Below are 16,454 nucleotides of genomic sequence, written 5' to 3' on the forward strand. Positions count from 1 at the left end.
GCTACGGGTGTAAGAGCGGATGGTTTTTCTCTGAAATGTGAGCGACAGGGTTCAGCCCGTGAGCCTGCTTTTTCAATGGATGGAAACTATATAATTGGAGGCGTTTTCACTATACACCACTACAAACAAAATGTGAAGCTGGAATACACCACCAGGCCCGAACCATCAAAGTGTTCTGGGAGGTCAGTGAAAAAAATTTATTTAAGGAATTAGATTGGAGATGTTTTCATTCTTTCTGTGCCCCGAAATGTGTTGCAAGGTCATGAAATGTCAATAATGTGATTGCGTTGATGCTTGTTTTTTTTTCCCCAAAAACTTTTTTATTGACTTCCACTGTGCATTTACTATCATTTCTGTACTGTGTTAACTTTATCTTTTAGAAAAATGACATACAGTGTACTGTGAAAATTAAGTTCCTTTAAATTAAAAAAAAAAGAAAAAAAAGAAAAAAAGGAAAGTTCAAATTTTTGCATCGCTCTTGTCATATTGTGTGCAGCATTGACTCCAGGGAGCTGCGGCTGTCACATGCAATGGTCTTTGCCATAGAAGAGATTAACAACAGTACGGAGCTTCTCCCAGGAGTCACACTTGGTTATCAGATCCATGACTCGTGTGCTGCAGTACCTCTTGCCGTGCAAATGGCCTTCCAGCTACTGAATGGTCGCGACCCAGTGTTTCACACCAGTGACAACTGTTCACAGTCTGGTGCGGTGGTGGCTATCGTCGGCGAGTCCGGATCCACTCCATCCATGAGCATGTCACGAGTCATGGGAGCCTTCAACATTCCACTTGTAAACACAATTATTCCTTTAAAGAAATTGAACTTGACTTTAACCAGCACTAATATATTCCCTGTCACATATAAAATTTGCATTGTGTCTTTCAGGTGAGCCACTTTGCCACTTGTGCTTGCCTGTCTGATAAGCAGCAATATCCAACCTTCTTCAGAACCATCCCCAGTGACCAGTTTCAGGCCGATGCACTGGCCAAACTGGTCAAACGCTTTGGCTGGACCTGGATTGGTGCAATACATTCAGATTCAGACTATGGCAATAATGGCATGGCTTCCTTTCTGAAGGCAGCCAAGAAGGTGGGGATCTGTGTGGAATACACTGAGGCTTTCTACCGGACCTACCCACACAGCAGGATCCAGAGAGTAGCTGAAGTTATCCGCAGGTCTCTCAATCAACATCTGTCCAACAAAAATCTTTAATAATAAGATGATGAGTTTGATATGATAATATAATCTCTCTACAGATCAACAGCTACAGTTATTGTTGCATTTGCTTCCTCTGGGGATCTTAAGATCCTGTTGGAGGAGTTGGTCCGTGAACCGTCACCACCCCGCCAGTGGCTAGGCAGCGAATCTTGGGTAACAAACCCAGACATGCTGAAATTCAACTTTTTCACTGGAGCCTTAGGATTTGGAATTCAGCGGTCCATCATCCCCGGTCTGAGAGAATTCCTGCTGGATCTCTCTCCCTCTAAGATGAGTGCCTCTCCAGTGCTCACTGAGTTTTGGGAGGATTCATTCGACTGTAAATTAAACACATGTGAGAAAATTATGTTCATTTCATGTAAATCCATTTCAAATTGAAATATTGTAGTTATACTCTTTTGTAATTAAGCCTATGCCTAGAGATTTCTTTTTTCAGGACTGAACCAGAGCACATTCAACATTAATATTGTGTGCATTATGTAGCACTTGTTACACTTTTTTCATTTAAAGTGTTGAAACCTTACATGTGACAAAAATCATGAATTCATGAATTAACTTACTTCACTTTTATTTTTAACGTTTTAAAGAATTAAGAAATTATTTAAATTTTGTTGAAAAATTGGAGAATCAGAAATTAAACCACAGGTTCAAATAAATATTTTCTGCATTAACTTTTGTCTTGGTTGCACAAAGAAGATGGACATACTTGTGAAGAAAAAAACGAAACAAATGCCCTCCTTCTGTGTTATTAGCTGTGGCCGCAAACAAGAGAGTCTGTGATGGATCAGAAGACATAAGGACTCTCCAGAGCCAGTACACAGACACATCTCAGCTGCGAATAACCAACATGGTGTACAAGGCTATTCATGCAATTGCACATGCCCTTCATAACACGTTGTGTCCAAACACAAGCTCTACAACCCAGTGTGACAAATCCTTAAAGATAGAAGCTGAACGGGTGGGTCTAAAACTGTCTGTCAAAACTGAATGCTTTTTTTGTGATTTGACATGTCATTTTGGTGGTTGTTCAAAGAAAAACTAATGTCATAGTCAGACTTAATGTCCTTACAGTTTCTGACTCAGCTAAAGAAAGTCAATTTTACCCAGAATGGCTATGCTGTGTCATTTGATATGAATGGGGATCCTGTGGCCACGTATGAGCTTGTTAACTGGCAAAGAGGTGAGAGTGGCACCATTGAGATGGTGACTGTAGGACTGTATGATGCCTCACTGCCAGAGGGCCAAGAGTTCCATATCCACAGGAACATCACTTGGATGGATGGAAGCACACAGGTCAGATAAAGGGGCTGAGTTTCATCATTTCAAATAGACTTGAAACACACAGAACACCTCAAATGTTTCCTTTTCTAATTCTATATGCCAGGTTCCTGCATCAGTGTGCAGCAACAGCTGTCCTCCAGGAACTCGTAGAATGCTCCAGAGAGGAAAACCAATCTGCTGTTATGACTGTATACAGTGTGCAGAAGGGGAAATTAGCAATGTTACAGGTATCTATTGTTATTTCGTCTTCATACCTACTGAGTCACATGCATAATAACTAAATACTTTCTCTTCTTTTTCAGATTCCCCTGACTGTGTTCCATGTCCTGAGGAGTTCTGGCCAAATACACAAAGAGACACTTGTCTCCCAAAGCCTGTTGAGTATCTCTCCTTCCACGAGGTCCTGGGAATCATCTTGGCAGCATTCTCAGTTGGTGGTGCCTGCCTGGCCATTGGAACAGCAGCAGTGTTCTTCCGCCATAGAAACTCTCCTATTGTCAGAGCCAACAACTCTGAGCTGAGCTTCCTGCTTCTCTTCTCCCTCACTTTGTGTTTCTTGTGTTCGCTGACCTTCATTGGAGCTCCGTCCCAGTGGTCCTGCATGCTGCGACACACAGCGTTCGGCATCACCTTCGTCCTCTGCATGTCTTGTGTTCTGGGAAAAACAATAGTTGTGCTGATGGCCTTCAGAGCAACACTTCCTGGCAGTAATGTCATGAAGTGGTTTGGTCCTCCACAGCAGAGGATTACAGTTGTGTCCTTCACATCTATACAAGTGTTAATTTGCACACTTTGGTTGGTTCTCAGTCCCCCTTTTCCAATGAGAAATCTGACTATCTATAAGAGGAGAATCATTCTGGAGTGTGCATTAGGCTCAGCTATTGGGTTCTGGGCCGTTCTGGGCTACATTGGCCTACTAGCTGTGTTTTGCTTGGTTTTGGCAGTCCTGGCTCGGAAACTCCCAGATAATTTTAATGAAGCCAAGTTCATCACCTTCAGCATGCTGATATTCTGTGCTGTGTGGATCACATTTATCCCAGCGTATGTCAGCTCTCCTGGAAAATTTACTGTGGCTGTGGAGATCTTTGCCATTTTGGCCTCCAGTTTTGGGCTAATACTTTGCATATTTGCTCCAAAGTGCTTCATTATAGTATTGAAGCCAGAGAGGAATACTAAGAAACTTTTAATGAACAAAAATTAGTTAGATGATGTCAAGTTTGCAAACAATGTGCATCTAGTAGGATATACAGGATATAACATTTTATTTGAAATTTCACCATGGACAGACGTTTTAGGGTTAGATTGACGGAGACACATATTACTTGAGAATAATACCTATTTAGGGATTTAAGACCAATATAAGACCTTTTATGATTATACACATGCTTAAGTCTGAAAAAAAGAATAAAATTTCAAAACTAAAACCTCCTTCGCTCACTTGCCTGTTTCACCAAACAACCACACCAAATTGGAATATAAATGCAGAGAGAGGGAATACAAACCATAATATCTGAGTACATGCACCAAAACACATCATTTAAGGTGAAGATTACAATACATTTTGTTTAAAAAAAAAAAAAAAAAAAAAAAAGGCAGAAGGTTTTTTTTTTTTCTTTTCTTTTAAATACATGTTGAGAATTTGTAGTCTTTCATATTATACTCTAGACACCATGGAACGTTTCTTAATGCATGAGTTTCTGGCAATAAGGATTATAACAACGCACTGAGTGATGTCAGACAAGCAGAAAGCGGAATAGTAGTTAGTCTAACATACCTAATGCCAACAACAAACGTGATGGACAACAACGATAACACCTCCTCACTGAGCTTTGTGGATAGGAAAATCACATTTGAAAAACAGTCAGATAAGATCGCTGTTCTGTTCAAAGGGTGCCACAAATAGTTTGTATTCCACCACAGTTACTCAAGCCTCCGGTACCATCTTAATGTGAAACACCAAGCAGCTAGCACGAGCAATAACAACAACATAACAACAATAATGTCCGAAAATACAGAACATAAAAAAAGAAATACCCTGGTAAAAGTATTAGGATAAGTATTGAATCAAGTCTTTTACTCAAGTATGAGAAAGAAAGCACAAGTTCTGACATGTATGTAAGTAAAGAGTAGTTTTGTTTGTTTGTTTGTTTGTTTTGTTTTGGCCATCAATGAAACAATACATTTGTTGATAATTTTGCAAAAATGAAAAAGTTGTGAGAGAATAATCTCGACTGAACTCAACAGAGGTCTAGCATCATGATTCCATGAGGTAAACCTCTCTGAAAATCTATATAAACTGTAGTACCCTTTGTCCACAGGCAGTTGAAGGATGGCGTTCTCTGTTGTCTTCATAGAGTTAATGATGTGTCTGATCGTGTGTACGCTGAACCGTCTGTCTGCCACAAATGTTCCTGGGACTCAACTGACACAGCAGGGAAGGCGAGAAGAAGAAAGAGCTGCTACGGGTGACAGAGAAGATGTTTTTTCTCTGAAATGTGAGCGACAGGGCTCAGCGCGTCAACCTGCATTTTCAATGGATGGAGACTACATAATTGGAGGAGTTTTCTCAATCCACAACTACATAGAGGAGGTGAATCATGAATACACCACCAAGCCTGAACCACCACGGTGCACAGGGAGGTCAGTGAAAGAAAGTGATTATCAAAATAAGATGAAAGGCAATTTAATTGATACATTGACATTCTAAAATGTATAGGCGCTATTTGTAGTATTATTTCTGGGTCGTTTCTTTCTTAAAATACAGTCGAAATATGGAAGTATAGCTTGTAACTGCATATTAAATGTATTTATATTGTCATCTGCTTTCAGACTCTTCCCATTTCAGCTTCGCCACTCTCATGCAATGGTCTTTGCCATAGAAGAGATTAACAACAGTACAGAGCTTCTCCCAGGAGTCACACTCGGTTATCAGATCCATGACTCGTGTGCCACAGTGCCTCTTGCAGTGCAAATGACCTTCCAGCTACTGAATGGACGTGATCCAGTGTTTCACACCAGTGACAACTGTTCACAGTCTGGTGCAGTGGTGGCTATTGTCGGTGAGACCAGATCCACTCTATCCATCAGCTTGTCTCGTGTCATGAGATTCTTCAACATTCCACTTGTAAATAAACAAATTCTTTTTCAAGCATTTGAACTGTTATATGTCCTGTCACATGTAAAATATGCATTGTGTCTTTCAGGTGAGTCACTTTGCCACTTGTGCTTGCCTGTCTGATAAACAGCAGCATCCAACCTTCTTCAGAACCATCCCCAGTGACCAGTATCAGGCTGATGCACTGGCCAAACTGGTCAAACACTTTGGCTGGACCTGGATCGGTGCAATACATTCAGATTCAGACTATGGCAATAATGGCATGGCTTCCTTCCTGAAGACTGCCAAGAAGGAGGGGATCTGTGTGGAATATTCTGAGTCTTTCTACCAGGCCAACCCTCAAAGCAGAATCAAGAGAGTAGCTGATGTAATCCGCAGGTGTGGTTCCCATTACCCTTTTTGATTTTAGTTTATTGTTATGTTTTGCTTTTCGCTGCTGAGAGCTATTACATTATTAGAATCGCTGTCAAGCTACACTTTCTTAATCCCTGTAATTTGATTTTTATTGTGTCTTCAGCTAATCCAAGTCAAATATTCCTTCCTCAGACAGCTTGATCCCTTAAAACATGACTCAGGATCCATTTCTCTTTCCTGGATTTTCAAACTGAATAAGCGGAAAACCCTGTTTTTATTGTGAATATGAATATATATGTTAACAATGATATTTTCATTTCGAATAAGTATTTATATCTGTTTAACTACAGCACTTCAGTCTAATGAGGCTTTTTTAAAATGTGTTATGAATATACTTTGTTCGAATGTATTAATTTCTCTGTTAAATGTATTTATTTCACGAAAACGCAATGTTTTTCTTGAACTTTCTGTAGATCGACAGCAACAGTTATAGTTGCATTTGTAGCCCCTGGAGACATTGAAATCCTCTTTGAGGAGCTGTCGCGTGAACCATCACAACCACGCCAGTGGATCGGCAGCGAGAGCTGGGTTGCCAACCAAGATTTGCTGCAGTTCAACTTCTGTGCTGGAGCCATAGGATTCGGTATTCAGAGATCTGTCATCCCTGGTCTGAGAGAATTCCTGCTGGATCTCTCTCCATCTAAAGTTGCAGCCTCTCCAGTGCTCACTGAGTTCTGGGAGGATTTGTTCAACTGCAAGCTGGGAAAATGTAAGGAAATTATCTTGATTGTAGGAAAACAATTTCTGTACCTGAGTTGAATGGTTGATGTTATAAGATAAGGAAAATTAAGCCAATAAAAACATCAAATTTGCATATCTTTGTATTTTCAGCCTCAGCCCCAGAGGAGCATGTATGTGATGGATCTGAAGACATCAAGACTCTTCAGATCCAATACGCTGGCACATCCCAATATAGAGTTACTGCTATGGTGTACAAGGCCGTGTATGCAATAGCACATGCTATTCATAATGCCATTTGTGTAAAAACAAATTCCACAACTCAGTGTGACAAATTCATTAAACTAAAGCCTGACCAGGTAACTCAAAATAAATCCAAATGTTGCAATTAATGTTATGTGTTTAAACAGAAAATACATTGTGATCTTAAATTATGTAGTTCCTTGCCCGACAGCACACAAAATTTTACGATCTTAGTAATTTAATGCAAGTCTCTTGACAATTGTGCATTTTCTGGCTGGTAAGAAATTAAAAAGAAAAAAAAAAAAGAATTACATTTTTAGAACAAGATTTCCAAGCACAAATAACAGAGAAGGGTTTCCACAAACAAAAAGGACAATAAAGGATCTGAAAACCACCAGAAGTATATCTACAAGGTGTGCTGTTAAATTGAAGTCAACACAATAAGTTCTGGTCCATGAAGACATCAATCTTAGCCGATCCAAGCCATCATTTAAAGTGTGGATCTATGTTCTGGGTACCATCAGGGTAAAGATACTATCTGTCAGTACGCGAGCTGATGGGGTGAAACAGGCCACACATTCCTTCTTTTATCAGATTGGTAGACTGTGGTAGTTCTTGCAGTTGTTGTTTACTGTTGTAATTGCCTAATTTTTTACACTGCTGACTGCAAACACAAGTGGATAACAGTCACCGTCTACCCTTGAAATAAGCTTGTGCAAATTCACAACATCCACCTCCACGTACCTTTGAACAACCTGATGAACTGTTTTTGGTGCATTAAGTCACTCATTGAAAATGAAAATGTTTTTTTTCATGTTGTCTGTTACATCATTTTTTTTTTAAATATCACTTGTGTTTCCTGAAAATCTGTCATGGAAATCCATGAGTCTTTGTAACTATATTAATCTCTATTTCCAGGTTCTCACTCGGCTGAAGAAAGTTAATTTTACCCAGAATGGTCATGATGTGTCATTTGATGTAAATGGAGATCCTGTGGCCAGGTATGAGCTTGTTAACTGGAAAAAAGGAGAGAGTGGCACCATTGAGCTGGTGGCTGTAGGGCTCTACGATGCCTCAATGCCAGAGGGCCAAGAGTTCCATATCCACAGGAACATCACCTGGATGGATGGAAGCATACAGGTCAGATGAAAAGACTGAGTTGCATGATTTAAAATAGACTTGAAAGAAACAAAACCGCTGAATGCTTTCTTTTCTAATTCTACGTGGCAGGTTCCTTTGTCAGTGTGCAGCAACAGCTGTCCTCCAGGAACTCGTAAAATGCTGCAGAAAGGAAAACCCACCTGCTGTTATGACTGTATACAGTGTCCAGAAGGGGAGATTAGCAATGTTACAAGTACCTGTTTTGATTTATTGTAATAACTACTATATGACATGCTTCTTCTTCTTAGAGCACTTGCGAAGAGGGGGGGGCATGTCCCATCCCTGCGTGTTCCGCTGTAACTAAATATTTTCTCTGTCTTTTCAGATTCCCCTGACTGTGTTCCATGCCCTGAGGAGTTCTGGCCAAATACACAAAGAGACACTTGTTTCCCAAAGCCTGTTGAGTATCTCTCCTTCCACGAGGTCCTGGGAATCATCTTGGCAGCATTCTCAGTTGGTGGTGCCTGCCTGGCCATTGGAACAGCAGCAGTGTTCTTCCGCCATAGAAACTCTCCTATTGTCAGAGCCAACAACTCTGAGCTGAGCTTCCTGCTTCTCTTCTCCCTCACTTTGTGTTTCTTGTGTTCACTGACCTTCATTGGAGCTCCGTCCCAGTGGTCCTGCATGCTGCGACACACAGCGTTCGGCATCACCTTCGTCCTTTGCATGTCTTGTGTTCTGGGAAAAACAATCGTTGTGCTCATGGCCTTCAGAGCAACACTTCCTGGCAGTAATGTCATGAAATGGTTTGGTCCTCCACAGCAGAGGATTACAGTTGTTTCCTTCACATCTATACAACTTTTAATTTGTACACTTTGGTTGGTTCTCAGTCCCCCTTTTCCAAAGAAAAATCTGACCATATATAAGAAGAGAATCATTCTGGAGTGTGCACTAGGCTCAGCTATTTGGTTCTGGGCCGTTCTGGGCTACATTGGCCTACTAGCTGTGTTTTGCTTGGTCTTGGCCGTCCTGGCTCGGAAACTCCCAGATAATTTTAATGAAGCCAAGTTCATCACCTTCAGCATGCTGATCTTCTGTGCTGTGTGGGTCACATTTATCCCAGCGTATGTCAGCTCTCCTGGAAAATTTACTGTGGCTGTGGAGATCTTTGCCATTTTGGCCTCCAGTTTTGGGCTACTTCTCTGCATATTTGCTCCAAAGTGCTTCATTATAGTGTTGAAGCCAGAGAGGAATACTAAGAAACATTTAATGAACAAAAATTAATTAAATGGTGTCAACTTTAGAACTGACATGCATATGGTTTTTATATGATATTGAACATAGGCTTTAATCTCAAAGTTTACTCTAGAAGGTGTTAGAGTTAAAGATTTAGAGCCATGTTGTTGGAAAAAAATTCCATGTTTGTGTGTGTGTGTGTGTGTGTGTGTGTGTGTGTGTGTGTGTGTGTGTGTGTATAAATCTCAGTAATGGTTTAAGAGCATTGCAGGATCCTTAAAGATTATAAACACACTTTAGTTTGAAAAATAAACCAAAACCTCCTTTGCCCAAATGTCTCTTTCACCTACCACACAAAAATGTAATGCAAAAAAATAGGAGAAGGAATACAAACATGAATGAGTCACTCATAAAAACTTGGGAATGTGTCCATCAAAAATGTCTTGTTTGTTTCTTATTATTCATTAAAAAGATGAGCTCATGATTCTATGAGGTAAACCTCTCTGAAAATCTATATAAACTGTAGTACCCTTTGTCCACAGACAGTTGAAGGATGGTGTTCTCTGTTGTCTTCATAGAGTTAATGATGTGTCTGACTGTGTGTACGCTGAACTCTCTGCTCACCACACATGTTCCTGGGACTCAAGTGACACAGCAAGGAGGGCGAGAAGAGGAAAGACCTGTTGCAGGTGACAGAGCAGATGGTTTTTCTCTGAAATGTGAGCGACAGGGTTCAGCCCGTGATCCTGCTTTTTCAATGGATGGAGACTACATAATTGGAGGAGTTTTCTCAATCCACTTCTACATAGAGGAGGTGACTCATGAATACACCACCAAGCCTGAACCACCACGGTGCACAGGGAGGTCAGTGAAAGAAAATGATTAAAAAAATAACATTATACGTGATTTAATTGATAAAATGATGTTCTAAAATGTATTGCTAAACTACAGTGCTCAATTAAACTTTGCAAAATTTAATTTGCATTCAGTTCGTTGTTACTTTAAGATTATTAAGATTTAAAGTATTGTTTCTGATTACCGAGGTCGTTTCTTTCTTAAAATACAGTCAACATATGGAAGTATAGCTTGTGACTTTATATTAATTGTATTTATATTGTCACCTGCTTTCAAACAGACTCTTCCCTTATCAGCTTCGCCACTCTCATGCAATGGTCTTTACCATTGAAGAGATTAACAACAGTATGGAGCTTCTCCCAGGAGTCACACTCGGTTATCAGATCCATGATTCGTGTTCCACAGTGCCTCTTGCCGTGCAAAAGGCCTTCCAGCTACTGAATGGTCTTGACCCAGTGTTTCACACCAGTGACAACTGTTCACAGTCTGGTGCAGTGGTGGCTATCGTTGGCGAGTCCGGATCCACTCAATCCATTAGCTTGTCACGTGTCATGGGATCTATCAACATTCCACTTGTAAATTCACTAATTTTTTCAAGCATTTGAACCGTTATATGTCCTGTCACATGTAAAATATGCATTGTGTCTTTCAGGTGAGTCACTTTGCCACTTGTGCTTGCCTGTCTGATAAGCAGCAGCATCCAACCTTCTTCAGAACCATCCCCAGTGACCAGTATCAGGCTGATGCACTGGCAAAGCTGGTCAAACACTTTGGCTGGACCTGGATTGGTGCAATACATTCAGATTCAGACTATGGCAATAATGGCATGGCTTCCTTCCTGAAGGCAGCCAAGAAGGAGGGGATCTGTGTGGAATACACTGAGTCTTTCTACCGGACCAACCATCAGAGCAGAATCAAGAGATTAGCTGATGTAATCCGCAGGTGTTGTTCCCATTACCCTGTTTGTTTGTTTGTTTCTTTGTTTGTTTCTTTGTTTTTTGCTGCTCAGAGCTATTACATTATTAGAATCCCTGCCAAGCTACACTTTTTTAAATCCCTGTAGCTTGACTTTTCTTGTGTCTTCAGCTAATCCAAGTCAAATATTTATTTTCTGAATAAGCGGAATACCCTGTATATTGTGTTTATAAATATATATCTTAACAAGGACATGTTTATTTTGGATATGTATTTATATATGTTTAACTCCTGCACTCCAGTCTAATGAGGCTGTTTTAGCTGTACTATCAATACACTTTCAGTTTATTAAGTTTTTGTGAAAATTATTTTTCTCACGATAATTTAACGTGTTTCTTAAACTTTCTGTAGATCGACAGCAACAGTTATCGTTGCTTTTGCAGCCCCTGGAGACGTTAAAATCCTCTTTGAGGAGCTGTCGCATGAACCATCACCACCCCGCCAGTGGATCGGCAGCGAGGCCTGGGTTGCCAACCAAGATTTGCTGCAGTTCAACTTCTGTGCTGGAGCCATAGGATTCGGTATTCAGAGATCTGTCATCCCTGGTCTGAGAGAATTCCTGCTGGATCTCTCTCCATCTAAAGTTGCAGCCTCTCCAGTGCTCACTGAGTTCTGGGAGGATTTGTTCAACTGCAAGCTGGGAAAAGGTGAGGAAACTATCTTGATTGTAGGAAAACAAATTATGTACATGAATTGAATGGTTGGATGTTTTATGATAAGGAAAATGAAGCCAATAAAAACATCGAACTTGCATCTCTTCATATTTTCAGCCTCAGCCCCAGAGGAGCGTTTATGCGATGGATCTGAAGACATCAATTCTCTTCAAATCCATTACACTGGCACATCCCAGTTTAGAGTTACTACTATGGTGTACAAGGCTGTGTATGCAATAGCACATGCTATTCATAATGCCATTTGTCAAAAAACAAATTCCACAACTCAGTGCGACAAATCCATTAAACTAAAGCCTGACCAGGTAAGTCAAAATAAATCCAAATGTTGCAATTAATGCTATGTGTTTAAAAGGAAAATACATTGTGATGTCACAATTTGTAGTTCCTTGCCTCATAGCACACAAAATTTGATGATATTAGTGTAGCCCTCCTGCTCAACTCTTTTTTGTTAGAAAGAAATTTGCAAACTATCCCTCTACACCTGATAACACCTGCATGGAAGGAGAGTTGAAGAGAGTCTACAAAAAACAATTTTCATTAACCACAGAATGTGACACTGTCTTGGGTACAGAGAGGCCTGGTTAGCTGATTTTTAGATCTATATTGTTTAAGTGGAACTCCCGTACATATATTTAACCATAATAACCCTACTACAGTATAACCACATAATCACATATAGATAAACATTCATCCCAGAATATACACTGAAACACATAAAATGTTTATTCACACACACACACACACAAACACACATAAAAAAATAAGGGAATTCCCCCTCTAAGTCTATAAAAAGATAATAATAATAATAATAATAATAATAATAATAATAATAATAATAATAATAATAATGGTTTTGTAATAAAAAAATAAATAAAAAAAACTCAGTTATGGCACCATTTTGTTGGTTCGCATGTTGGAGCTCATTTTAATCCCTTCTGAAAAGAGCATTCTCAGTACTCACTGATCCTCCGAGACTCAGAAACGATCCACAGCAGTCAAACCTTCCGTTCACTAGGGTTGCCACCCGTCCCGTTTTTCCCAGAATTGTTCTCTTTTTTCACCACCTGTCCCGGGAAAAATAAAATCTCTCCCGGGACGCAATTTGTCCCATTTATTAGGGGAAATGAAAAAACCTCATTTGATTTCCGTCTGTGGTCTAGATAGGTTTGCCAACCCTCCCGTAAAATACGCGATTGTCCCATATTTGGCAACTAAAAAACCTGTCCCGTAATGAACTGATACGGGACGCACTTCACTATATCCCGTATATTTCGGGGAGCCCCCCCAACCCCCGTCGTCGACAGACTTGAGAGATCTCCACCCCCCCCGCACCCCGCCCATACTCGAGGAGGTGGCAACCCAACCGTTCACTGGACAAATGGGAGATGAGACGGAGAAAAAACGGTCCTGGAGACAGGTCCGTGTGCGCAGCAGATTTCCTGACGGCAATGTGAAGACTTGAGCACCCTCTACAGCAACAGCAGCAGCATGCTAGCAGGCAGGCGTGTACGATTCGCGGGGTCGAAGCAGGCAGGATGAAGGCCAGCAGGCAGCCAGACAGGCACAGTATGCAGAAATTTACAACACAAATAAAATCTACTGTTCATTCCCATTAATGTTCATATTGCCCCCAGTTTATCAAAATGTCCATACTCAATCAGGAATCCCGGCATAAAATACTCTCCCACACACACAGTCTCCTTCTCCCGCTTAGCGGGGACGATGCTAACTAGCACTAAATACACAGCTGAAAATAGGGTTGGCAAGATTCACTAATTTCCTTCTGAAAAAGCTCCAAACACGGCTCGCTTTGACATTTTTTGCCGGATAACACACAGATAAAACCACTGGCTTTCAATTCAATTTAACAACAATAACGTTCAACGAGTTTAAATACTTACAAGATCTTCAGGTTATCGGGGTTTTTTTTTTTCGTCCTTGTTTTTCCCGACATTAGCCTGAGCTTCGTCTCCCACACTCGTTTAGTCCCACCCCCTTCTCGGAATCGGGTAGGTAGTTGCCACTCATCTCTGACCGACACTAATTGGCTACTGAAAGATAGACACCTTGCTACCAAAATAAACAAAGGAAATGACATGAAACTTTCAAGGACCCATAAGAGCATGGGACATTTCACTATCTCCACACATAGCAAACCAAATACAATTTCCTCCAATAACTTTTAACTTTTTTTCCACAACAGTAGTAATGTAACCAGGAATATTTCAAATTATACTGCATATTTGTTGACTGAACATATATTTAAAATAAAAAAAATAAAAACACATTTTAAGCAGGGCACTACATTACTGATCTAATGCAAGTCTCATGACAATTGTGCATTTTCTGGTTGGTGAGAAATTAAAAAAAAAAGAAAAAGAAAAAGAAAATAGAATTACATTTTTTTTTTAACAAGATTACCAAGCACAAATGACAGAGGAGGGTTTCCGGAAACAAAAAGAATAATAAAGGATCTGAAAACTGCCAGAATTATATCTACAAGGTGTGCAGTAAAATTGAAGTGGACACCATAAGTTCTGGTTCACAAAGACATCAAGCTTGGCTGATCCAAGCCATCATTTAAAGTTGAATCTATGTTCTGGGCACCATCAGGGTAAAGATACAATCTGTCAGTAAGCAGAGCTGATGGGGTGAAACAGGTCATACATTCCTGCTTTGTCAGATTGGTAGACTGTGGTAGTTCTTGCACTTGCTATTTACTGTTGTAATTGCTTCAAGTTTTGTTTTTTTACACTGCTGACTGCAAACACGAGTGGATAGCAGTCACCCTCAACGCTTGAAATAAGCTTGTGCAAAATTCACAACATCCAACTCCACGTACCTTTGAACAACCTGATGAACTTTTTTTGGTGCATTAAGTCACTCATTGAAAATGAAAATGTTTTTTGTTTTTTTTCATGTTGTCCTTGACTTCCATTTTTTTAAAATACCACATGTGTTTCCAGAAAATCTGTCATGGAAATCCATGAGAAATATAATCTTTGTAACTATCTTAATCTTTTGTCCCAGGTTCTCACTCGTCTGAAAAAAGTCAATTTTACCCAGAATGGTCATGATGTGTCATTTGATGTAAATGGAGATCCTGTGGCCAGGTATGAGCTTGTTAACTGGAAAAAAGAAGAGAGTGGCAACATTGAGCTGGTGGCTGTAGGGCTCTACGATGCCTCAATGCCAGAGGGCCAAGAGTTCCATATCCACAGGAACATCACCTGGATGGATGGAAGCACACAGGTCAGATGAAAAGACTGAGTTGCATGATTTCAAATAGACTTGAAAGACAAGGGGCAACCTACATGTTTCTGTTTCTAATTCTACGTGGCAGGTTCCTGTGTCAGTGTGCAGCAACAGCTGTCCTCCAGGAACTCGGAAAATGCTGCAGAAAGGAAAACCCACCTGCTGTTATGACTGTATACAATGTCCAGAAGGGGAAATTAGCAATGTTACAGGTACCTGTTGAATGTATTGTCATAACTACAGGACGATATGCTTCTTCATCTTCTTCTTAGAGCTCTTGCCAAGAGGTGGGGGGCGTCCCATCCCTGCGTGTTCGCTATAACTCAATATTTTTTGCGCCTTTTCAGATTCCCCTGACTGTGTTCCATGCCCTGAGGAGTTCTGGCCAAATACACAAAGAGACACTTGTTTCCCAAAGCCTGTTGAGTATCTCTCCTTCCACGAGGTCTTGGGAATCATCTTGGCAGCATTCTCAGTTGGTGGTGCCTGCCTGGCCATTGGAACAGCAGCAGTGTTCTTCCGCCATAGAAACTCTCCTATTGTCAGAGCCAACAACTCTGAGCTGAGCTTCCTGCTTCTCTTCTCCCTCACTTTGTGTTTCTTGTGTTCACTGACCTTCATTGGAGCTCCGTCCCAGTGGTCCTGCATGCTGCGACACACAGCGTTCGGCATCACCTTCGTCCTCTGCATCTCTTGTGTTCTGGGAAAAACAATAGTTGTGCTGATGGCCTTCAGATCAACACTTCCTGGCAGTAATGTCATGAAGTGGTTTGGTCCTCCACAGCAAAGGATTACAGTTGTGTGCTTCACATTTATACAAGTGTTGATTTGTACACTTTGGTTGGTTCTCAGTCCCCCTTTTCCAAAGACAAATCTGACCACATATAAGAGGAGAATCATTCTGGAGTGTGCATTAGGCTCAGCTATTGGGTTCTGGGCCGTTCTGGGCTACATTGGCCTACTATCTGTGTTTTGCTTGGTCTTGGCAGTCCTGGCTCGTAAACTCCCAGATAATTTTAATGAAGCCAAGTTCATCACCTTCAGCATGCTGATATTCTGTGCTGTGTGGATCACATTTATCCCAGCATATGTCAGCTCTCCTGGAAAATTTACTGTGGCTGTGGAGATCTTTGCCATTTTGGCCTCCAGTTTTGGGCTAATGCTCTGCATATTTGCTCCAAAGTGCTTCATTATAGTGTTGAGGCCAGAGAGGAATACCAAGAAACATTTAATGAACAAAAATTAATTAAATGGTGTCAACTTTAGAACTGACATGCATATGGTTTTTATATGATATTGAACATAGGCTTTAATCTCAAAGTTTACTCTAGAAGGTGTTAGAGTTAAAGATTTAGAGCCATGTTGTTGGAAAAAAATTCCATGTTTGTGTGTGTGTGTGTGTGTGTGT

The 16,454-nt window shown here is 40.6% G+C and overlaps 3 protein-coding genes across 3 annotated transcripts; all 3 read left to right on the plus strand.

Moving 5' to 3' along the window:
* The first annotated feature begins 75 nt into the window (after positions 1 to 75).
* On the plus strand, positions 76 to 3,701 carry LOC142895333 (extracellular calcium-sensing receptor-like). Its single transcript, XM_076036273.1, has 8 exons — positions 76 to 182; positions 497 to 791; positions 887 to 1,176; positions 1,258 to 1,553; positions 1,972 to 2,177; positions 2,291 to 2,512; positions 2,604 to 2,727; positions 2,803 to 3,701. The coding sequence occupies exons 1-8, from the start codon at positions 76 to 78 to the stop codon at positions 3,699 to 3,701; spliced, it is 2,439 nt and encodes an 812-aa protein (XP_075892388.1).
* A 1,208-nt stretch (positions 3,702 to 4,909) lies between these two features.
* LOC142895334 (extracellular calcium-sensing receptor-like) lies at positions 4,910 to 9,511 on the plus strand. Its single transcript, XM_076036274.1, has 8 exons — positions 4,910 to 5,140; positions 5,330 to 5,624; positions 5,704 to 5,993; positions 6,443 to 6,738; positions 6,861 to 7,066; positions 7,869 to 8,090; positions 8,181 to 8,304; positions 8,437 to 9,511. The coding sequence occupies exons 1-8, from the start codon at positions 5,034 to 5,036 to the stop codon at positions 9,333 to 9,335; spliced, it is 2,439 nt and encodes an 812-aa protein (XP_075892389.1). The 5' UTR covers positions 4,910 to 5,033; the 3' UTR covers positions 9,336 to 9,511.
* A 298-nt stretch (positions 9,512 to 9,809) lies between these two features.
* Positions 9,810 to 16,454, plus strand: LOC142895330 (extracellular calcium-sensing receptor-like). The gene is made up of 8 exons (XM_076036270.1): positions 9,810 to 10,151; positions 10,423 to 10,717; positions 10,795 to 11,084; positions 11,469 to 11,764; positions 11,888 to 12,093; positions 14,822 to 15,043; positions 15,135 to 15,258; positions 15,394 to 16,454. Exons 1-8 carry the CDS (start codon positions 9,841 to 9,843, stop codon positions 16,290 to 16,292), a joined length of 2,643 nt encoding a protein of 880 aa, XP_075892385.1. The 5' UTR covers positions 9,810 to 9,840; the 3' UTR covers positions 16,293 to 16,454.

This window comes from Nelusetta ayraudi, unplaced genomic scaffold (assembly GCF_046127955.1).
Source record: "Nelusetta ayraudi isolate G7.1 ecotype Tasmania unplaced genomic scaffold, CSIRO-AGI_Nayr_v1 ptg000048l, whole genome shotgun sequence".
Lineage (NCBI taxonomy): Eukaryota > Metazoa > Chordata > Actinopteri > Tetraodontiformes > Monacanthidae > Nelusetta > Nelusetta ayraudi.